This window comes from Simochromis diagramma, unplaced genomic scaffold (genome assembly GCF_900408965.1).
Source record: "Simochromis diagramma unplaced genomic scaffold, fSimDia1.1 OVJJ01000216.1, whole genome shotgun sequence".
In the NCBI taxonomy this organism is placed as follows: Eukaryota; Metazoa; Chordata; class Actinopteri; order Cichliformes; family Cichlidae; genus Simochromis; species Simochromis diagramma.
This window is the reverse complement of record NW_024386883.1, coordinates 16,249,180-16,273,603: the sequence shown is the minus strand read 5'-3', so window position 1 is coordinate 16,273,603 and position 24,424 is coordinate 16,249,180. Positions and strand designations below refer to the sequence as shown.

The 24,424-nt window shown below is 40.3% G+C and overlaps 1 protein-coding gene across 2 annotated transcripts in view; it reads left to right on the top strand.

The window, feature by feature from the left end:
- tmem132e (transmembrane protein 132E) overlaps positions 1-24,424 on the top strand; it is a 409,943-nt gene that overhangs the window by 355,085 nt on the left and 30,434 nt on the right. For both annotated transcript variants that reach the window (XM_040032498.1, XM_040032497.1), the window contains exons 5-6: positions 6,194-6,337; positions 16,605-16,810. In XM_040032498.1, the coding sequence (XP_039888432.1) occupies positions 6,194-6,337; positions 16,605-16,810 (350 nt within the window). The remainder of the gene's footprint in view (positions 1-6,193; positions 6,338-16,604; positions 16,811-24,424) is intronic.

Below are 24,424 nucleotides of genomic sequence, written 5' to 3'. Positions count from 1 at the left end.
CAAGCCCGAAGCCGTCACATTAGGTCAAGAGTGAAAGCAGAAACATTTTTTTTTTTTCATCTTTAAAGTGTCGAACCGTCACATCTGTGATAACGACCTCAGCTTTGGGGCAACCTGCCCCATTGCTGCAGCTTTGCTTTCTTACCCAAAATTATGCTAAGGCTAAATAGCTCCCATTTCGACACAATGGAAGAGATCCAGCATGCATCATAATGCAGAATACTGCAAGTGGTGCAAAAGTGCACTGGCAGAAGTTCAGGAACAGGACACCATAAAAGAAGTTGAGGCAAGTTTTCATGAAACTTTTTATTTGCCGCTAGTTCCACATAGTGGTGATTGTTTGTGTTTTCAAAGTCGCCGTGGTTATTTGGGGGGGACATGAGTAATTTGCTGGCTATGACTGATTGATGGTGATGGTTATGAACGTTGAATTCTCAGCACCGATCTGACCCTGCAGCAGGTGCATGTTTCTCCAGCCCTTAACAGGAACATCGTCTAGCAACAAAGTATAAACAGGATGATTTTATGACCAGATTGCAGAGTAACCATCGCAACAAACATGAACACCGCTGCATATTTATCAGTTCAACCAATGTGTCCCAAGGGCTTTTTTATTAGCATCTCTTTGTTGCCCAGGTCAAGGTACTAAAATATTTAGAGCAGAAACTAATTATGTTAAGAGTACAATAGTCAAAGAAAAACAACTCTAATGATATAACAAGAGTCTGACTCTGATATTGCACATCTTTCTTCATCTTCTTCATTTTCCTGTACTCATTTTAAGCTTCGCCACAGATGCAGATCCACTAGCACTTTTCAGCTGGTGGCAAACGCCCACTTATAGCCTGTAGAACAAATCGGCTCTTTGTGAAACTGTGGATATACAGAGGCGGGAGGCGGTTCTGTCCCTAAAATACAAAAATGATGCTTCTTGTGTCACAAAGCGACAGAGATGAATGTCTAGAGTGGAGTCACGAACAGCGAACGAGGAGCGAGAACAGCGAGGACGAAGAATGAAGAAGAGCGTCTCACAGAGAGGTGGACGTCCCCGGGTTGTGTGCTAACTACAGCTCACCCGCTGCCGATGAGAGGAGGAAGGGGGAGGAAAAGGGAGGAATTACTGGTGAATTTAAAGTGTCAAAAGTGAAACAATTCCAGGGTGGTAAGGTTAAATCAACCCCGGGGCTTATTGCACATTTTGAGCCGCTATTAACACCAAACCACTAAAGCCCTCTTTCACATGACTGTTTTTTTAAGAGAGAGAACTGGCAGGACGATGCAGAGGAGGGAGTAACAGTTATGCCAGATTCCCTCTTCCATTAGCTGCTCTCTGCCACAGCATCGACCAGATGTTAAATAAAAAATGATGTTTTGTGTTGCACAAACTCTAGAGCTTCAAGTCATGTGTTATTTTCAAATGTATACGCTTGTGCATTTATAAAGACACACATCTGGCAAAAAGTATTTGCTTACATTATTCAAAGGCAGCTAGAGATGGTAATAGTTGAGCATTTTTTGTGGACTCACACGCAAAGTAAACTCGCCTCATTATTCCACAAACCCAGACCCCTGTGGGCATTTGCAACTAAGATGTGTAGAAATGGGTTGTACAACGTCTGTAATCACAACTTAGAGGAAACTGACATTACATACACACACATAAACACACAATCGTCTCAAACAGAACACATTTTATAAAGTTATAAAATTGTAAAACTAAATATTACAGAATTCTTTTTTTTTTTTTTTTAAAGGTTATTTTTCTTGATTTATTTGGTTAAATTGGGAAACGTTCACTAACAGGGGACCTGTTATGCTTATTTCCAAGTTGACAATCTTATTGTTGGATTCTACTGGAATAGATATGCACGATTCAAAGTTGCATGATGCCAGCTCTGTCTTCTGGTTGGTTCAATTCAATTCAAAATTTATTTGTACAGTTGACCAAAGTGCTTCACAATCGGTTAAAAACAAGAAAAAACACTAGAGAAACAAATATAGATAAATTAGAAACAAATACAGATAAATGAGAAGACAATGAATTAACAATTAAAAAAAATAAATAAAACATGCCTGATGGTTCTCATACTGAACTCGAATTAAAAGCCAAAGTAAAAAAGTGAGTTTTAAGACGCGATTTAAAAGACTGAATAGACTCTGAAGTAGGAATCTCCTCTGGCAGATTATTCCAGAGTCTGGGTGCTGCTACCGCGAAGGCCCGCTCTCCTCTACGCTTCAATCGAGACCTTGGTTGTGCTAAGAGACAATCTCAGTGCTCTTTTGGGGTCATACATGTTGAGGAGTTCGTTTAAATAACCGGGCGCCATATTATTTCAAACTTTAAAAGTAAGGTTGCCCCTCACAAGCAGCACGTGGTCTTGATTTGATACAGGCAGAGCTACAGTTCTCGGATGACGTTTTTAGAGATATCCTCCCTCTATGACATGGAAAAAAATAATCAGGCTTTAGCCCAGTTGATATTTTTTTACCTGGGCCTAATGATGTCGGGTGCGCCAGTTTGAATTGTAGTTTTGTGCTTTTAAAGTCACAAAACAAATCCACTTGTGTTCAGTAAGATGACAACAGCATTTTTAATGTTTGCCGTGGTGTATTTAAAAAACGGTTTCACTGCTTCCTGAAGAACTTGATAAATAAGTGAAACGATAGCCGAGCAAACTGATGGCTGATCGTTGTTCTCTCTTGAATTTAGGTAAGTATAATTAGAGATCCCATTGCAGCACACATTTACTGGTAAAGTGTCTCGTGTTTTGTAATATTTACCAGATGTTGGAACAGCAAGGAGAGCTTAGGGAGGATGTCTTTCAATTAGGATTGTCCCCTAGAGTCCAGTCAGTTATCCAAGGTGGTCTGGTGTGCTTTGCTTCCCATAAATTGGCCCCACACTCTAAGCTAATAAAAAAAAAAAGGCTGCTTTTCCTGCCTGATGCCTTAACTTCAATAACAAAAACAAATCAGTTCTAATGCTAGAATTTGTTGAACACATTTTTTTTTTATTATTCCAAACAAAAGGTCTTTGAAATAGATTGTTTAATCATGGGGTTTTACTGGGATGAGAACATATTTTTGGTTAATACAACTGCCAAAAAGCATGCTGTTCCCCTAATGGTTCAGATCATTTTAAAAGGATATAAATGCATGTGGATAATACAGATACAAGGAATAAGGTACTAACAAGAAACTAATATAGATTTATAATAGAGGTCAAAGAGGACCTAATAGACTTTTCTTTAAATATAAAAGAACAGAAATAAAAGCTCCACTCATGAATCTGTTGTGATGCTATAGTGAAGGCACATCTTTAATATGGTTATCTCTGTGAGCTACGTCTCACCCACTGGCTGTTCAAACCTTCTGTTTTTGAAGGGCAGCCAATTACTAACAAGACTGATGTAAACGGACAGAGAAGGAAACTCATGTTTTGTTTCAGAAAGTACAAAAACTTAAAATAAATAAGCATTATTTTTGGTTACTGTGAATCATAAAAAGGCTTCTCTAGTACCTTCAGTAATACCTAGTGTAATATCATGCAACTACTTCATTAGGTACACGTTGCTAGTACTGGATTGGACCCCTTTTGCCTTTTGAAGCCAAAAGGAAGCAATGAAAGCCTTAAATCTTCATGGCACAGATTCACCTGATCAGAGATTTTGGTGCATATTGACATGACAGCATCACACAGTTGGTGCACATCCGTGATGTGAATCTCCCATTCTACCGAATCCCAGAGATGCTCTTCTGGACTTGGATGTGGTGATTGTGGAGAGTGTTAACTCATTGTCGTGCTCAAGAAACCAGTTTGAGATGATTTTGAGCTATGTGACATGGGTTGGATGTGCTGTAGGTATAAAGGGATGAACTTGGTCTGCAGCAAATTTGGGTAGGCTGTGGTGTATGATGCTTATTTAACCTGAACCCTCAGGGGCTCAATGTGCTCCAAGATAATCTTATATTGTCCAAGTTTGGTGAGGTGATGTAAATGTAGCCTCAGTTTCGTGTTTTAGCTGACAGGAGTCGTACACAGTGTGGTCTTCTGCTACTCTAGTCCATCGACTAAGACATTTTGTGCATTCAGAGGTGCTCCTCTGCATACCTTGGTTGTAAGGAGTGGTAATTGGAGTTACTGCTGCTTTTCTATCAGCTCAAAGAAATCTGGCCATTCTCCCCTGTCCTCTGGCATTAACAAAGCAGTTTCTCTCAGAGCAATGCTGGTCGTTTGGTAGTTTCTCTTTTTTGGTTAATAAAATTGGCAAAGCAAAAGGCTTTTCTATCAGGTAGCACTCAGTGAAGTTACTCTGTTTTCTAACTCTAGTCAAGAAATTCTTGAAAGTTCTGTACTTGTTCTTTTTTTTGCTACATCAATGATTCATGATTGAACTTTGATGGAAACGCTCACTGTTAAAGAAATGATACTATATATATATATATATATGCGCTTGCAAATCCTATTTCGTAGAGACTAAAGTACCTTGCTCTTTTGCAGTCTTAGCTGTCAATAGTCAAGACTGCAGAAGTTTATTTGTTAGTCTGAAACCCAAATAAGGACACTGTGAAAACTAGTCAAGCTCTCATCCAAATGAAGCACAAATTCTAAAGATGAAATTTGTTAACAGTAAATGCAAATTAACGCCCATTTCCACTATTTTTGAGCGGGCTGGTATTATGCAGGGGGCTCTGGTCTTCCCTCAGGAAATGAAAGTTATCGGGTATATTTTTATGCACAGATTTGTACTGTTTCTGCTCTGATTTAAAGTGGAAATGTCCTTACTAATGTAAAAGAAGACAAAAAAAAAAAATCATGCCCCATAAAAAGTGACAGTGAGGCTGTCGCGAGTTGTATTAATTTCAAACATTTTCGGTTTTGATTAAAAATGAGCCAGCAGACACACAGGAATGACTTCCTTTTAATTCTTACTTCTGTCCTCTTTTGTGTTTGCCTTGGTCTAGATCTGCGAGTCAGAGTGTAATGAGTTGACAATTCTGTCTGATAGCAGACTGATTTTATCTCTGGTTGTGCCTATCTAAGGCATGAATTCATTTTATGATTAATTTAAGAACTGCTTGTGTGCTCACGTGTTCCAGCGAGATTTCTGCTCATGTTCTGGGATGATGTTTGGTTTTTTTTTTTTCTCTAGCACTTATGTTCATTTTTTTGAGGGTGCATGAAAACAAGAGAGACGTTAACTAATTAGACAGCAAACTAGCAACAACACTTCTAAACTTGAATAAGAGTGTCCAACGTGTGTGAAAGAAATGCCTTAATATAAAGCCGCCCACTCCTTTCCCTTTCTGCTTTCTACATTTTTCCTGTGTGCACCAGAGAAGAGGCAGCTGAATAAAACCTATGGAATCATGGCACAGATTTGCAGCTGTATCTGTATCATTTTCCTATTTTTTCAGGTAGTCTTTGTGTATTTGTTGTTTATGATCAAATCAAACACCATCCCAGCAGTTCGACTACGGTTGACAGATTTTTGATAATATGGGCAACTGAGACATTGCCCTTCGCGCCCTATGCTGATTCAAATTCTAATTACCCTATACTTTCTCTCCTTTACCCGCATGGCTGTTGATTCAAACTAGAATAATCATGTAGCCTGTTGAATGGACAATGAATGAACAAAAATGGATGCATTAGGCCTGAATAAATGAGCTTTTCTGTCATACGTCCTCCCATTAAAAGCTATTTTAACACATTGCTCTGAAATCTCACACTGACGGCAGCACTTTCTCTCGCTTTTTCCAGAATAATTAGGATTTCAGTGACGCATCAAAGTGTGCCTTAGACTTGTGTGTTCCAGCTAGAATTGCATAAAGGTTAGGTCCGTCACAGTGCATCAGTACAGTAAATGTCTTGTTTTTCTGAATTTTTTACTCGAGGTTCTACAGAATTGGGGGGGAAAGAGGTGGTTATTACTTTTCTGTCCATTTCATCCCCATTTGGAAGAAAAGTGCGCAGAAATAAAAATGTCAGTTGATGAAATCCAATGAAAGACGTCTCAGTATAGAGTAATGAGTTCTGCTCCGCCACTGAGAGTATCACCTAGTAGGCACAGGAGCCCTGATGGTAATGGCTTTAAATGTGGACATGAGTAATACTGATGAAATATCAAGGAAAATCACTCTCTGCCTCTCACTGTTTCGTGAATGCCATGTCTATTTTTTGTCTCCGTAGGACACCGAGATTATCAACACGGCCATTCTGACCGGACGCACTGTGGCCATTCCTGTCAAAATGGTCTCGATTGAGATGAACGGGGCAGTCACTGACGTCTCGGCTTTCGTGCAGTGCAAGTCCTCAAATGAAGACATTGTTAAGGTAGGTTAAAAGTGATCTCCTCTATCCGAAAGATGCTTCCATGTCACTGCAGTCGCAACAGCACGAGGAAGCTTCATTTTCGGCTGCTCAGTATGAAGTATTGATTTGATTCTTAGTTTATTCATTATGTTCTTTGATATGGTATCGCCACACCTACAGCATGTGTGGGAAACACTTCATTCATTGAGATCGGCTTATCTGATGTGTTGAAGTACAAAGCCCATCATCTCTTCTTGTTCTCTTAAATGTGATGACTAAAGGAAAATAATAAACAACGTCCCGGGATGCAGAACAATCTCACGCGGGAATCCAAGCTGCGAGTGCAATATCAAGTCTCGTTTGTTGATTAAATAAATTAAATTGGGATCACAGCAACTTGCAGAGCACATTAGAGGCTTTGATTACACAGTTGTTATTTTCTCCACTCAGTTACAGTCGTAATAGATTGCTCTATAGGCAGATTGCATAATTGTATAGGCAGAGCAGTGAAGTGTTGCGGTGCCGTTTTGCACCGTTGATCAAAGTGATGGTGCAAGGGGAGATGTGACCTTCGTGGAAGTAAATAATGTGGTTTTTTTTCCACGCAGATACACAACGGTGCAAACAGTTCAGCTTGGATGTGGTCCCATATGCAACTTTTAATGAAGTTGTACTAATAATTATGAATGTAGTTTTAATAAATGAAACCAACAAAGAGGTTGTGTGAATTTAGAAGAAAAGGGAAAGAAAGATTAGAAAGGACTGAATGTGCTAACTCAAAAATATCTCAGTACACAATAAAGCAGTCCCCGAGGGCACAAAAGTCTCATGTTATGAGGGACAAATGAGATGAATCAAATACTATCAACCCCATTCGGAAAGTCTTTTGTCCATCCGTGTGTATAAAAAACTATTTATGTAAAAAGGGAAAAAAAACTAACATTTTTAATTTAAATAAAATCGTTTGCCTTAGTTTTAGTTTTCACTGTGAGCCATGTCCTCGTGTGTCCCTGTCAAGTAAGGTTTCTCATCAATACAAACATGCAATACACAAATAGCAGCGCAGAGATATTTCAACTGCTTCACCTACGGCTGCACCTTATTTAAAGGTTGTGTGACGATTAGAAAGCAGTTACAGCCTCGTGTAAATACACTAGACTTGGAGGGAAACAGCCATCAGTGAGCAGCAGGTCGCAGTGTAATAAGCTTTAACTGTCTGGATTATTGTTCTGTGGTACTGTGTGTGTGTGTACACATATATATATACAGTACATGTGTAATAATCTTCTGCATTTTTTTTTTTTTAATGGCTTTGTGATCACACGTTAACCCGAAAGCTCATCTTTTCTTTCCTCAAAGGAAAGTTATTTCCTGTTGGTGTGTTGAGATGCAATATGAGGTTGACGTAGTTATCTGCTACCGTATTTTTCGGACCATAAGATGCACCGGATTATAAGGCACACTGTTGATGAACGGGTCTGTTTTCATACATAAGGCACATCGAATTATAACGCCCATTATGCGAAACAAGCATTAGCATTCATCCTCCAGCTTCACTGTTTATGTTATGCTAACATAGCTGTGTTGCTAGCGATCATGTAGCACATCATTATATCCCAGCTAGCCCAACTTCAGTAACCCTACAAAAGTCACTGCTGTTTAGTTTTCTGTCTTCATTTAAGTTGGAAGTGATAGCAGAGCTGTACATTTAAATTTTTTCAGAAATCTCTCAGTCAGAACATGCTATATCATGTTTAGGTTGAAGCTAGCAAGCTAACTTCCTGCTAACTTCCAACTCTGTTAAATTTAATGAATTCTGTTTTCATGGATGCCTGGGTGTTAAACATAATTGTTATACCTGGTAAAGCAGCAACACTGATCATTTTATTAAAGATGCAAGAATTTAGATAGTTTTTAACTCTCAGTGATGTCGCAGTGTTCCTTTGACTTTGGGATCTGAAGCGGACGGAGTTTTGGACCCAGATTACTTCGCAAGGCTCCTGACTACGGTAGCTGTAATGCTCTGACAATCCATCAAGCGGTTCGGCTTCGTAGCCTACCAAAGTCGTACTAAAACATTTTTTGACAGAATTTTGAGCGCCATGTACCACATAAAATCCAGAATTCATACATAAGGTGTACCGGATTATAAGGCGCACTGTCGATTTTTGAGATAATTAAAGGATTTTAAGTGCGCCTTATAGTGCGGAAAATACGGTAATTATGTGACAGTGCTTTTCAGGCCATGTTGCAGCAAAGTAATCTTAAGTATGTCCCCCAGTCAGTCAACCAAAAGTTTGCTAAAACAGCTTGTTTCTAACAGCCTCATGAACATCCAAAAAAAGGATTACTGTGAACCGTGAATCACATGAAGCTGCTCAGGTAGAATCAAGAATAAAAAGTACGAAGCTGGAAATCTCCCTAACAGGTCCCCTTTAAATATGACCGCATTAATTTCCTTCTATTTCAAGAATCCATTCTGTGCAGAAGTGTCTTTTGTTCATTGAATAGTAAAACTATCATATCCATTCAGACTAATGAAATCCTTTGCAGCACTTTAGCAGCTCCTGAAGGTCAAGTGAGGCAGGTTTGATTACGGATTTTACAGACTGAGGCCATGAAGCAGAATCAGACGCCGGCTTTTATCACATCAGCTGGGACTGGTCGGTATCTGTTCTTTTTAACAGACCCGTATCTGTCCAATATATTTTCACTCTGATATACCGGACTAACTAATGTTAGCCACCTCACACGTTCCATGCTATCTTGTAAATAAATTGGTCCCAATTAATGGCTTGGATGCTTGAGGGAGAATGGATTAATTTATGGCTTTCCAGTAGCGACTTGTTCCTTAAAGGTGGGAGGGGCTCCAGTGGCGGTGCATTGTTTTGTATTGTACTGTCACTAGAAAAGAACAGGTGTTGCTTGGGGACGACTGGCCTCAGCTTGTCATTTATCATTTTTCATTATCCTTTAAAGACAAGGCGCTGGGCCATGTGATATTGAGTGGGCTTGCTTCAGTGATCCTGCCATTGAACGTTCGAAGCTAATTTAAAACGAGCCCTTCAAGCCCAGGAAACGCACGAGTCATGACAGTTCAATAAAACGAGCCGCGGAAAGCAGAAATAAGAGACTCACGCTGAGCCTGATAAAGGTCCAACACTCCATTGTGCTGTTGTTGTTTTTAATACCGCACACATTAATCTCGTGCCAAAAGTAATGCCAATCTTTTCTAATCACATTTTCTTCTTTTACTTCAGACATTCTAGTTCTGTCCAAAGGTTCGTCACAGCCCCCATATCCTCCTGACTTAAGACTGCAACTGAAACAGCAGTTAAACTAAAGTTATTTCCGAGACGATGTCTCCGAATGAGCCTTTATTTTCAGGCAAACGCTCATTTGGATATTTGCCAACCCCTCAGGCTGTTGTCTTTTTTTTTTTCCAGCTTGAGGGTAAAAATAGGTGAGAGGCTGTCATTTTTCTTTACAGACACTTTTATTTCTTAACTCTTTGGCAGTAACTAAGGTGCAGCGAGCATCAAGAGCCTGTGGCAGATAAGCCAACCTGCATGTGCACAGTTGTATTTGTGCGCATGTGCAGCTGCAGGAGTAATTATTCAGGCACCTTAGTGAGACAAGGTGGGACAAAATAAAGGAAAAGGGGTTAAGGGAGTCTGTTAGGAGGTCTGAGGAGTATTTGACAGCCACTCACCGACCATCCATTTCTGTGCTGTTGTGACTCATATACCCCGTCTGAGGCCACAGATAAGGCCTTGAGCCTACACGTCATATCTCACGCTATATAGCGTACCATCCTCCCAGCTTCACTTCCATATTAGTCTGATGTACTTACCTTTAGTACAAATTTAGTTTCTGAAGGACAAGAAAAAGGCTTATAAAATCAGAAATCACTGCTTGCCCTTTCTGCTGTGCGCGTGAACATCCTTGCAGCTCAGGTTGGAGTTTGTTTTAACAACTTGGTGGGATTTGGCTCTTAAGGAGATGTTGAGGTCCTTGTTTTTGGTTGAGCTTCTTAGCGCTCATTAAGGCTCATCCTGTAATGATATTTTTCACACAAAAAAAGTGCTTTCCACTTGGGGAATTATCTATGTGATGATGTACCTGTGTACAAATTCAGATCAGTAATGAAATGCTTGTCCAAGTTTAATGTGGCTAAAACTGACCGACCTGCACAGAGCCGTGACCTCCACCCCAAGCGAGACCTCTGGGAACTGAACGCTGGCTGTGAGCAAGTTTGCTGACCGCAGGTCGACCTCACTAATGCTCTTATGGCTGAGTAGAACCAAATGCCTGCAGTCAGGTTCCATCCTCTGTTGGAAGGCTTAAAAACAGTAAAGTGGAGACAGACTGGCAGATTATGAATTGCTCTGGATTTAAATGTCTTACAATTCATGGCAGGAGCACAAGGTTTTTGGAAACAGTATTTTTTTTTTGTATTTCTTTTTAAGATATGCAGGGTGCATTTTAAAAGTTCTACCTACACTGTACAATTCAGATGAAAGTAACTTTTCAGTGTTGCGAGGCTGAAGTGAAGACTCGTCTGATTTGATATGCAGGCAAAAATTTCTGTGATGTATTCTGCCTCAAAACCTCTGCAAATAAAACCAAACTACTTGGATGACTAGAGTTGAGTTCTTCTATATTAAGAAGTCCATGTTTACTCATTACTTCTTGCATTATGAAAAATATATTAAAAAAAGAATGTGGATATTTTATTACATCCAAACAAAAGGCCCCAAAGTTTCCAGAACAACAGATCATTTTCACACTCAACACCATCAATCCTGCCAACAACAGGATAATGGGGACTGGCTCATTTAGCTAACAGAGCTAAATGAACTCAGTGTTTGCACTGCTCTTGAAGCCAGGAAACATTCATCACACAGAGACAAACTTCATTGCAGCTACAAGACACAATTCCAGTAATCCTAGCCATATGTCAAATTTGATTTCTGTGCTAATTTAATACATGCATTATTCCTAAACGGAACCTCAATTTGGCAGAAAGTCCTGTGGAGTCATTTAGTGAACATTTAAATTTCAAAATAAAATCTGGCGTGATTGGGGTTTCTTTTTGTAAATGCAATCCACACAGGAGAAATGTGTGAAGGTCTTCAGGACGGCAACATTTCCCAACCAGAGCAACTCATTCTTTGCTATGTGTGTCTTTGTCTGATAAACTTCAATCAAATCAGAAGTTGCGTGGTTTAATTGAAGCTTGCATCTTTTGAGCACCACCAACATAAAAGTCGAGGGGGGACTGCAACCTTTCTAAAACCAAAATATCTGTTGATCTGTCCATCCATCAAATAATGAGTGTGGTAGAACTTGACCTAAGCAGCTAAAGAAGGGCAGGAGACAGATGCTGTTCAGTGTAGCGAGTGATTTATTCATCATTTTTGTGACCAAGCAATATTTACAAAAATAAATAAGAAACTCAACTCCATTATTAATCAGTTCAAATAAACATAACTGAACTTAAATCAACGGAAATTAAGGTCACATGCACACAGCTACACTGACCTGATCCTTCCTCCTCGAACACCTGCGTTCATCAGCTTAAATAGTCCACTTAACCAAACAATCTCACCCCTGTACTACTCCATTACATAGGTAAGACAAACATTTCCCTACTCAAATGTATACTGCTACTCTTCCCTAGCAATAAAAATCTACAGTGTAATTGATACATATTACAACAATAAATCAATTTCTACATAAACACACTCTAAAATCAACTTTATTAAATTACAAGGATTCTCCCCCTTCTTCACCTGGTCTCTTCCTGTGACCTCAGACTAACCAGGAAACTATAAATACAGGAAGTGAAGCTACATTTCCTCCTTTTGATCCTGGAACACAGGTAGGTAAGGTGAGTTCAAGCTAGACAAATTAACAGTTTAAATAAATAACATGTTAACTTAACAAACTTGTCAGAATTGACTTAAACCAAAACCAAGATGTTACATTACATAGTCTGTAAAAGTGCAAAACGTAAATAAACCCGGGATAGTACATGTTTGCCTACTACAGAATACATATGAGATATGGCTAAATCAAAACAAAAATGTTCACTGAAAATATCAAGCTTTTAACTCTGGACACAAGGTGTTCTCACCCCCTATTTTTTAAACATAATTACATGTTGTTGCTCTCACTAATGCCATGTTCAATACTGACCTAATTAGGGGTGAGGGTAGGGGGGGTGAGTTTTATTTACCCAAAAATGCAAAAATATACAAAATGAACTAACAATACAGGAGGTTTAAGAAAGAAATGCCCGATTAATAACTTAAGATAGCTCTGAACCAACTGTTAAACAAAATAAAACTGATTTAACACAAGAAAAGGAGGCGACTTTAATAATTGGCTGATCAGAACAGGGGAATGCAAATACGAACAAGCCATCTAACAGCAAAGAAGCACAGCCAACACTTAGTTTAATAGTCACGTCAAATTAATAATAATCAACACAAGACTAAGCAAATAGGTAACTTGCAAGTCAAAGAAAATATACAACATTTAAGATAAATTATTTAACTAATCTACCCCCCCACGAGAGAGCTGCATTTGGTACGACCCATTCTGCAGCTAGCTAGCTGTGCGTGCTACAAATACAACTAATATATTTTAACAAGTAAAATACATTTATCAAAAAAAAAAAAAACGTATGCATGGGGGTTCACAACTTCACAGTTGTGTGGCTGCAGGTGCTGCAATCACAATAACATTTTCAAATCTTTGTGTCTTTATGTTATACCCACTAATAATCAGCACCCATGACCATCGCAGACTAAAATCAGGTTTAATCAGTCTGCACTCATCAGCCGGGCCACCAGAGGTTCTTTCACTCGTTGCTCCTCAGACTGTGAATGTTTGTGAGCATTTTCTGTGGCTTCAGAGGAGATTTAAACAAATCAGATCAAATAACTGCAGTGAGGATCACATTATCGTTGCTTTTAGCTGGACATTAATACATTTCAATGCGAAGCTTGTGTTACAAATGGGTGCTAAAATGTTTGTGGTATCTATGAGGCTGGGGGGGGGTGAAAAATGCAGTCGAGCTGCGTTACGAGAGAGGCAGAATTTTAACCACCAAGGCTTAAAAGTCTTGGTAGAGCAGACCTCGGCTGCTTTGTGTCGCTCTTCTCCCTCCAAATTTCTGGCAGTTCAGTGCTAAATAGCTAAAGTACCCCTTGACAGGGTCCCATGTAAATAATGGGCCGATGCCGTAATGGCAGTAAATCTACATTAGATGTCTGAATGCCTGAGATGCATCAAAATTATGGCTCAAGTTTCACAATGGATTTCCTAAACAAATGTTTTAAACTGCTGTCAACGCAGAATGTGGGTGAACAGAGGACTTTGCAACATTAGTGACCCCCGGGGGAGCTGTCACATTACAGTGGCATTAGAGCATTGCTCACCCCAAGGGCAGATGCCGCTGCCTATAGTGGAACAGTTAGGTATATTAATTGAGTTAATGTTATGGAATAAAAGCATGAAAGGATCGTAGGTGTCTTCGCCTGTATTGACGCAGTCGGTCTCTGTGTGCGCTCTCGTGACCAGCGCACGACCAAATGCAGCACTTGCACTTGTCCCGATGATCTGTCTCCACCCAGGCAATCTGCTGGCACCATGGAAGATGCCACAGCGCATTAGCAGCGCTGTGACGGCATGTGGTGGCTCAGTGTGTGAAAGCCCTCCTCAGCACGCCCCCACAGGGCCACTGATACCCAGAGTTGCTAACAGCTTTTGACTTGCAATTAGCCAGCCAAGTTTATCAGCAGCAATAGCTGCAGGAGCTGAAGCAGTGCTGCAGCTCGAGCGTGTTTGTGTGCGCGTGTGGCCGTTTGTCTGTCCGTGACTCGAGGGTATAACGGAATACGTGTCAGGCAGATATTCTCAACGCTACACGAAGAAAGCCATGCTGTGATTAATCAAAGGTGGCCGGGGTTATTGTGTTGACTTACTTCTTTTTTTTTTCTTTTTCTTTTTTTCGGTAACTCAGTTCATCCAGATAAGGCTACACATCAACAGACAGGGCAATAACATGAATTCGGTGGTAGCCCATAAGGTCAGAACCTGCAAAATTGCATTAACTGAACCAGAGGGAAAGACTGTCATCTTAAGAAGTCCTTCCAGCACCCACCCCTCCTCCATCTCTGGCCTGTCTGCATGTGGGGAATTATATTACCCAGACCTCCTCCCAGTTATGATGAATCCCCAGCCCTGAGAAGACTGGCCAGCCCGACCTCCATTTGCGGGAGATTAGATCCTCTGATTACAATGCCAGCTACCTCCCAACACTAGATAAATCTTCAGTGGAAGCCCAAAAGCAAAGCCCTCCAGATCCATTGCAGTTAATAATTTAGTGTTCGAAGCGGACAAGTATTTATGATAATTCAAATGGAGCGGGAGATTTTTGACTGGACGGAAAACCTAAAGAATGGTTTCAAGTTAAAAATGGCATTTGCAAAGACTTAAATTTAGAAGTGTCCACATATTGAATTCATACTCGGTGTCATTGCTGCGCCACAAATGATATCCCATAATAAGAGTGTCTCGTGAAAGCTGAAATGTGTGAATATATTTATCTATGTGCCCAAAGGTGTTATGAACTAAAGTTCATGTAAAATGTCACATTGCTGTCAGCACTCTTATTATATAAATAATGTGCTTGCCTAAAAGCTTTTCTTGGCATATTGTGTGTCTGTATAATTGTTCATAGATCATTACGATGGGAATGGGCAAGAGAGGTGGCGGGGTTGGGACGTGGCTCGAATGCACGATTTGCACTGAGCGCTGGGTTACTTAGAAGCACTAATATGACTGCATGAAAGATGCAAATTAGATTAGAGAAAAGCATTTTGTTTACAACACTTGTCCACAGCGATGTGCCGTCGGGATCGGAAACTGCAGAGCTTCAGTCTGATGTAATCTAAGAAGCTCTGCTGCGTACCAACATTTTAAACATTCTGGTCATTGTTTATACATCCCGATATATTTTAAAAAGTTCATTAGAAGCTGCATGGCTGTTACACAGTTGCAGTTTTTTAGTGTTCCTGTAGTTTATTTTAACAAGGTTCTCGGCCAGTAGAACTAAGACAAACGAATGGATACTTAAAAAGCTTCAGACACCGAAAATCCGAAAATGTAAACGTCGCGCTAAAGTTACCGCTGATTTTGATTGATTGGTTTCATACTTCTGCCTCGTGCTATATTGACACTGCTTGTAAAAACATACAAAAAGGAGCAAGCCGAGCACGGCCACCTACGCTGACGCAACTACCCTCTCCAACCATCTCTGGGCTCTTTATGTGTGTTATATGTGAGAACACTGAAGCATGTGATGGTTGATGCTTCACCCCATTATTGCAGCAATGAAAAAAGCTTTTCGAGCATCACACAGCGACAAGCGACAAGTGTCAGGTTGTTGCTTCACATAGCAGGTTTCCACTGAAAAAGCTCCATAACCTGTCACCTTTTGCCCAAGTAGTGTGAACACAGCACAAGCATGGCAAAATCTGCTGATGCCTGGTTAGATGGGGTGAAGATTTGCAAACTCTGGAGCCTCTGAATAGAAACACTGTTCTGTGCACTGTGACAAAACCGTTTCTTTTGTAACCCCAACACCGTCTACTCAGTGAGGATTTTGTGATATCTATCTGCAATAGAGTTAAAGCATTAAAATATCATGTTTAAAAATGTCAGTCGTCACATATCTTGTGAGAAATGGGGGTTTTATTGCGATATTCATAATCCACAGACTCACTAAAGAGTTTTCATTAGAACTATTTCTTTAATATAAGGCAGTTCCTGGATAATCCTGAAAATCCATCATCTGGAAATTGACTGTTAAGCCTGTCATTTCCTCCAAAGATCTCCTGAAAACAATTTCATCTACTCATGGTATTAGGTTAAAGGTTATAAGCAGTGAAAGGTATCTTTAAATCAAATCCTCAAAGTTAAAACTGTGTGTATACCGCAAGTCAAACCTGTTTTTCTTGTCATTTTGCTTGGACAAAACAGTTTGAGAAAAATTAAAGCAAAGATGTGAGATGAACTTTCACATCACAGTCAAATGCACAGCTGTGTATTTGCTCTGCTGGAGGTATCAACCTTGAAATGCTCAAGCATGAATTGTGGTAGTGACACCTGCATCCATACCGAGCTGTTTATCATCACACATCGCTTAGACTCTCTGCCACCGACGTGACCATTAACATATAGATAGTCTCTGACTTCTGACCGTGATCTGTCCCAGGTGTCCATGAATTGTGACTACGTGTTCGTCAATGGGAAGGAGACGCGGGGCTCCATGAATGCCAGGGTCATCTTCAGCTATGAGCACCTGAGCGCGCCGCTGGAGCTGACCGTCTGGGTTCCCAAACTTCCCCTGCAGGTTGAACTTTCTGACAACAATCTGAGCTTCATCAAAGGCTGGAGGGTCCCCATTCTGCCCGACCGCAGGTGAGCCTCAAGTCCACCCTAAAACAGATAACATGCAATGTTGGAGACATCACAGTTCTCTGCGATAACATCACAGTATTCAATAGATAGGAATAGTTTCTTTGTACGCTCTATATTGTTGCTCACACATGTTTTGGTTGTTTAGAACGTATCTGTGTGTTTATATTTTGCTGTGTTGTGTCATTATAGCAATTTTACAGTGTTCCCACTATTCACACAAATCCATCCTTTTATAATTGGTAGGTCAAAAGAACATATTCATCCATTTTTCCTGCATCCTTTGTGTGGTTTCAAATTACGCCGGTAGCATATCAGAAGTAGAGTGTGCTTTGAAAAGGGCCTTCTTTACCTGCTCTGTGCAGCTTTTGTGAAAATTAGACCCGTTGCTATTTTAAGGTGCACAGAGATCCACTTCTGGGATGTGTTGTGGTACATCTGGTGGAGACTCAACCTCTGTTTTGAATGGATGCGATCATCTCCTGCCGCCACTGCAGACCCAGAACAAATCATAGCCGTGACGAGTGTATTTCAGGGTTTTGTCGTTCCCTTTATGAAACTTCAGCCAGACAGGCTTCAAAGATTTTGCTCTTTTCCATTGAGAAGCACATTGTTGTTTCTTCTGTATAGTTGTATAAAAAAAGAAAGTGTCATTTTAGGACATGATAGAAATCATGCTTGTTCGGTCTTTTTCTAATTTTACCGTCTAAAACTTTAAAATTTAACATGCTGAATGAGGCCTGTAGAGTCTGATTGCATGGTCTAACCTTGGGGTAAAGTTTCTGGGAGCCACTCTTGGGAAGTTGTGGGATAGTGTTTAACACACATCTGAATCCTCAAGACCAAAGTGCACAAACTTTGAGGTGCTTTCACTTGCTGAAACAACAGCTAATCAAGCTGTTACTTCAAATTTTAATTCCTATAGAAGCTGTAAGGGTGATGGCAGTGGCACAGCAAAATATGATGTGAAGTTTATCTAAATCATTTAAAGACCTGCTAAGGACCAGATGATTTTTTTTATTATGTCATGATGCATAAACATTACAGCTGAAACTTTCACTGCACTCTTTATACTACAACAGCAGCCACCACCGCTCATGCTCTTTCACATGAAGGTAAATTAAACACAAACTGCTCAACTGAACTGTGAACATAATGGAACAAAAACACCACAACTCAGTAAGACAGGGTAAGCACGAGAATAAATGCATGTTAACGTCTATAATTTGCTACTGCAAAACCACAATTTCTCTGATGTGCCAGATCTGAGTGCTACAGCGGCTAGTGCAATCTATAGTATGGACGTTTAATTAAATGGATTAGGTTAAATAGATTAACTTGTACTTAATCTGTTTAATTGCTATGAGCGTTTACAGTACAAAGAGTCTGGAAAATGTATAATGGTGTCCACAAAAATAAGATCTAAGATGTGGATAACAGCAGTTCTCCTTCGGTTTAAAGTTTTTTCTGCATTGACGCAAGCTGAGAAGAATTGAACGTTACATATAATAGTATGTTTGAAGGGAGTAATTTAACACCTCGTTGCTGTCTTTTCTGTTCTAAACTAAACCCTATGGAAAAAAAAAAAAAGAATAGAGCAGGAAAATATTCAGTGGAGAAAAATCTATTTTGAAAATATCTTATTTTTGTACATGATTACATGAAGACTCATTATCCAAAGTGCATGGTACCCTGCAGTCTCACACATTAGAAACTAAAAAGCTGTCCAGCCTCCATTTCTGTTATGCTGTTATTTTACGGGTAGTTGGCTGTTTTGGCCCAATTAGGTGCTCTGGCTCAGTTACACAGCAGACGTGTACCTTACAAAAAGAAGCTTTCAAGTGCAAATTGATCCACTAAGGTTTGTCATGTATGTGTCAGACCCATCTGAACCCATTTTTCACAACAGGTCCGAGACAAAGGCTTAATTTGTCTTTGAGTTAAGAACACAGAAACATTTTTTGCTCCAAATATTTCTTGTACTTCCAGGTAGATAATGATGTTTTTGGACAGTCTGTGGCAGTCATTTGGGCTTCTACTCATGGCCCAAAATGATGGTTAGAGTTAAACAGTTGTTATTATATTTCCAAGAAACTCCTTCACACCTGTGTACTTTTCCTCCAAATACCTGTGACTAAAGTACTGTGATATGGTCACCTGCACTCAATCAAGAATTGTAGGGTGTTCAGGCCAATTGCCCTTGTGTCAGTGTTATCAAAAATTGTGTCAGCAGAAAGGATCCAGCAGGCTATGAAAAACTAAACTGTTGCCTGCAAACCTTAAAAATATGACGCTTGACACGGCACCAGCTGGTGATTGAGGGTTTTGGAATCGAGACCTCTGTGAAGAATGCGGACCTAGTAAAGGAACCAAGGCTCATTTACAATATTGCAGCGCTTATATCATGCAAGAAGCAGTAGCAAACGAGCCCACAACTTCACAACAAATGTTTAATGGGAGCATTAACACTCGCACGGGTGGCTGCTGTCGTTGCTGCCGGAGTACATCACTGTAGACCAATTCCATTTCTACCAAAGCTGAATACAAATGGCATGCTTATGGGGTTGTTTGAAGAATGAAGGTATTTCAGATGATTTAGAGGACTTGGAAAACACCTTGCATAGCCTTATATTTCAAATGTGCTATGGAAGGTATCTTATTTTGACATGCAAAATGTGTCTTAAATGCCCCCCTTAGCACCATTTATTCATTTATTTGTTGTAGGTCCAGTCTATAATAGTACAAATGCTGTGTTTGTGCTTTTATCAGTGTTGTGTGATTTCAGACCTTGTTACGTTCCAATGGCGTTTTTGCCGTTTGTCCAGCACGCCTCACCGAGCCAGCAATCTTATGTGACGTAACTCCCATTATCGCCTTTGTTACCCACATTTTGTGAATTTCAATAGATGCAATAGTTGGTTCAAGCAAATGGCTACGGCTTTAGCAGTCTGTTTCTCTTAAGCGTGCATCTCTACAATTCTTCCAGCCCATTTTCTATGCATATAACTTCCCCTCTGACTTCATAAAAACAGTCATCAAAGACCCCTTGCGAGCCATTTGCGGTTGCTGTGATTGCCACACAGCTAGGCCAGAGGAATTCATTTCGCTGTTCCTTTTTTGCATGCTGTCATTTGGATTTACTTTCATTCTTTACTTTTTCCTGTAGTCCTGTGCCACATCAGGAAACCGCAGACAAAGGCGGCTTGCATCTTTCTTGATGGTGCCACATACGGACTGCTGAAGCTGTTAATACACACTAGAATGGCCTCCCCACAGGAGTCTGTGTTTTCAGTCATATTTCTATTGTTGAGATTGAACACATCTTTTCATGTTTGCTACGGAGCATATTGGGCTTTTTCCTGTCGTCTGATGCATATCCATATCAGCTCTCCCAGCAGCAATGACTGAATATTTAATCATGAAATATGCTGTAATTACGTGGTACCCACACCTTGAAACGAAATGCTACTTCACCGCATCTATATCTGCCCGTGTTTGCATATCTTGATGCTGTACTTCACATGTATCATCCCAGAGTGTCTATGAAGCATCTATCTGTGAATCATAATGGATTAAAGCTAGAAAAGCTGCTAAAAAACCTTAAAAAAGGCCCATGTTTATCTCGTTGAACACATGAAAAGCTCACATACGGCCGCATGGGGGTTTCAGACATTCCTCACGTTAAATGTCAAACATCTCTTTCGAAAACATCAGGTTATGCAGACGAGAGATTTTAAGCCCTGAGAGAAATGAAGCCAATGTGGAGGTGCCAAAAATTGCATTTCCTCTGATAACTACTTCAGTCTGGCTCCAGAGGTCTCTTTAGTTAATTTCCCCTTGAAGAGAGCCGTGTGGGAACTGTTTTGTGTCTACTGGACCTCTCGATGTTTGTGTTGTTATGGCTGGATATGTATAGGGTTTTCTTGTGTTTTATTTTAGTGTTACGGTTCAGCAATTAGCAGGTTTCTTGTGCCTTTTTTCCACTACTCGACTAGGTTTTTAGGGTTTTCCATTTGGTGACAGTACCTGCTACCAGATACTTTTTTAGTACCTAATTGGCCAGCTGAGGTGAGTCAAGCCAAAAATGTGATGTAAACAGACTGCATCCCACCAGTTGGCCAGGAAGTGATGTCACTGGATGAGTCATAGAAGTGACTCATTCATGAGAATCAAATGCACGATTTTTGAAACCCAGCAACGAGGGAAATGGCATCAAAACCAACACTGTGAGTGTCCAGAGTGTCCACAGCCTTTCTTTGTCTCTCTTCTTTACTCTGAGTGTGACACAAGACCATTGAGCGAGCATCAGGTACACTATCGCCACATTGTGTTGTGTTTATGTCCCATACAAATGATTTTACGGGACTTTCTGGCTGTTTAGCTGTAACGATTCCATCCACATTGAGGTGATACTCTACTGTAATGGAAAACGACTGAAACCAAGTAGAGTCAGGTGGAGCTGAGCCAAGTAGGTACTGGAGGAAAAGAGGCACTGGTGCATTGCATCCATACAGTCTGTGGACGTAGTTTGCTAAATGATTTTGCAAGACGCAGCTGATAGTTTAACAAAAATTTGCCTCTTGAGCCTAAAAAACCCCTGAAAAAAAGCAAAACAAGATTGATTTTAGCATTTTGACCACACCAATGCCTCAAATTGGGGGTGACAAACCATCTTTAAGAGTACTCAGTCACCTGAGTACATTAGAGGGGCAGCTCAGGTTGAGCTGTTTAGAGACAACGTTAGAGAGAAAAGGTTGAAGTGGTTTGGATGTGCAGAGGAGGGACAATGAATGTATTGGATAAAGGTTATTGAAGATGGAGCTGCCAGGCAGATGGAACAGAGAAAGACCACAGACGAGGTTCATGGATGTAGTGAAGGAGGACATGCAGAGGGTTGGTGTGATAGAAGACAGATAATCGGGAGGCAGGCTATCTGCTGTGGCGACCCCTAAAGGACACAGCTGAAAGAAGAAGAAGGAGGAGAAGAAGAGGAAGACACTGTGTCATCGTGGAAATGTTGCTATTTGCATGATGCTCCTTGTCTTTTGGACATTTTATTGTTCAAAAAGAAGACTGACAGTTTATTCTTTACTTTGAATCCACATGTGGACGTGTGGGTTCGTCAGGAAACATTTCATGTGTTACACAGCTTAGGGCTCTACAGTGCTGACCATATAATCCTATTATCTCTGGCACGAGCAGCCCTCCTGTCTTAGAGAGTGAAATCACTTCCAAAAATGGACACTTGGATTTGTCCAGGCGAAAAGAATGTGAATTTCATCATCTGTTTTTTTGAAATCTGGAAAAGCTGGGGAAAAAAAAAAAGACTACTTTGTGTTCCCTCTTTTTCCCACGTTTTAAATTGAAGAAACCACACAGTTGCATTCCGACTTGAAACCAAAATTTCAAACTTGGGATTTGCTTTAACCTTGAATGACAAGACTTTGAAACATCACCGTGACTTTCTATAAAGCAACCTGGACACCTGCCACAAACAAAACAAAACCAGTGCCAATAACTATCTGCAGCAGAACTAGCAGGCTTTATTGAAAGCGACTAGACAGACATCAACAGGATTTACGAGAACTCATCTTGTTCTTGACTAATGCCAGCGCTAACAAAGGATATCAGGTTGAAGGCTGTTTGTCCTGACCTTGGTCTTGTTTGTTTACATTCATAATGAAATGCTGCCATAATGAATTAGATGGTGTTTACAAAGGCTTGCTGCGGTACTGTTGCTTGTTAGGCATCTCAAACAGTAAGACCAGATCATGATGATAATCTCTATTATTAGTCTTTTCAATAACTCCTCTCAGTCCAACTATCGCTCACTCTTGTCGCTTATTTTCCTCTTTCTCTTGCTGACGCTCCTTTACACAAACCTCTAAACCTCCCTGCACTCCTTCCCTCGCCTCCTTAACTCTCATTTTCCTTTCTGTTGCAGTCTCTCCATCCCAGAGTCCTTCGCTTCCGCAAAGTGACACATTCTGAACCTTCACACACAGCGAGGTCTCTTGGCCTGCAGTGGGCCTCTGCCACAGTGCAGCAGAATTGCTCACTGGCTGCATTATCCAGCAACATGCTCTAAAAAAGGAAAGAAAGTGTAATCGGGCGAGCAGCCCGTGTGCACCGAAGCTGCAGCTTGTACGATTGTATCAGTGACTCTAATAAGAACAGACAATATTCTTCTGAGGGGGAAAAAATATCAACCTTATTTTCAGGTACAGACTTGGGAAGGTAAACTTTCACTGACCTGACCTAAGAGTTGAGAAACTCCTTGACAGAGACGGAGTAAGTTTTATTGTCTCATTGGGTTTTTCTCTGCCTTTAAATGAATAAGTAACTGAGAGTGGAGTCTCAGTGTCTGCTGTGGAGTTAACTCGCTTACTGACTAACAGCAGCAGAAAACTACATGTCCTGAAGCTGCACCATCAGTATCCAATGCACTGAGATTGTTTCTATGTTCCAGTTTTTCAGTTCAGCGTCTTTTTGCATGAAGTTGCTTTTAAAAGTGATAGAAAACAGAAGACCTTTGCTTTGATCGAGCGTGCTGTTTTGATTTTAGCTTTCCTGAAACTTTACAAGGTTGTTTTTTAATACATTTAGGGGACTTGAAGGACAGTACTAAAAGGAATATTTAAAATTGGCAAAGCAAAGGCTGACACATTTGGACCATGTGTGGATTGTATGAGTCAATCTCCAAAAGCACAGGATTTTTCGTAACCCATTAGCATCCTTTTGTTAGCACCTTCTTCCGTCTCTTAAAGTCCATTTACTTTGCTGACTATGTCATTAATGAAGAGAACATCTTCAGTGCTTGTTTTCTTAGGCTTCACAAAGCTCCTTCTGAGCCACAGAAGATGTTTTATAAAGGATTTTTCTATTTCTACTTCCATTTCTGGGAAGTTCGCAGAAATCAACCGATAATGAAACCTTGTCCCCAAAATGTTTTGGGTAAATTTAGAGAGTAATTACATTTTTCACGATTATTTATAACAATTCTTCATGACGCTTAAAATGGTCTGTGAGATTTTGGCTGAAATCGAGTCGTCAGACCAGACAACATTTTTCCAATCTTCTGTTGTGTGCTTTAGCCCATCTGCTTGAAGGTTCGTAATGTTGTGTATTCAGAAATCTTCTTCTGCCAATCTCCTCCAACATCAGGAAGACCAAAGAACTGCTTCTCATTGGATAGTTTCTGTTTTTCAGACTATTCTCAGTAAACCCTAGAGATGGTTAGGTGAGAAAATCTCCACAGATTATCAGTTTCTGAAATACTCAGACCAGCACATCATGCACACCTTTCTTCCCCGTTCTGAGTCGCAGTTGGAACTTCAACAGGTCATCTTGACAATGTCTACATGCCTAAAGGCATGAAGTTGTTCTAACATGCTTGGATGATTAGATGTTTACGTTAGCAAGCCTTTGAAAACGTGCACGTGATGAGCCGGTGAGCGTAGACATACTGTTCTAATGATGTACTGATGGATGCTTATAGAAAACATGGCAGAAACTTAAGCTGTTTTCAAACGCTTTTTCTATTCTTGGATGACGTTAGTCAGAGAAGGATGTCCTTAATATGGTCATTTCAAGCCCACGCCAGGAGGGTGCCAGCCA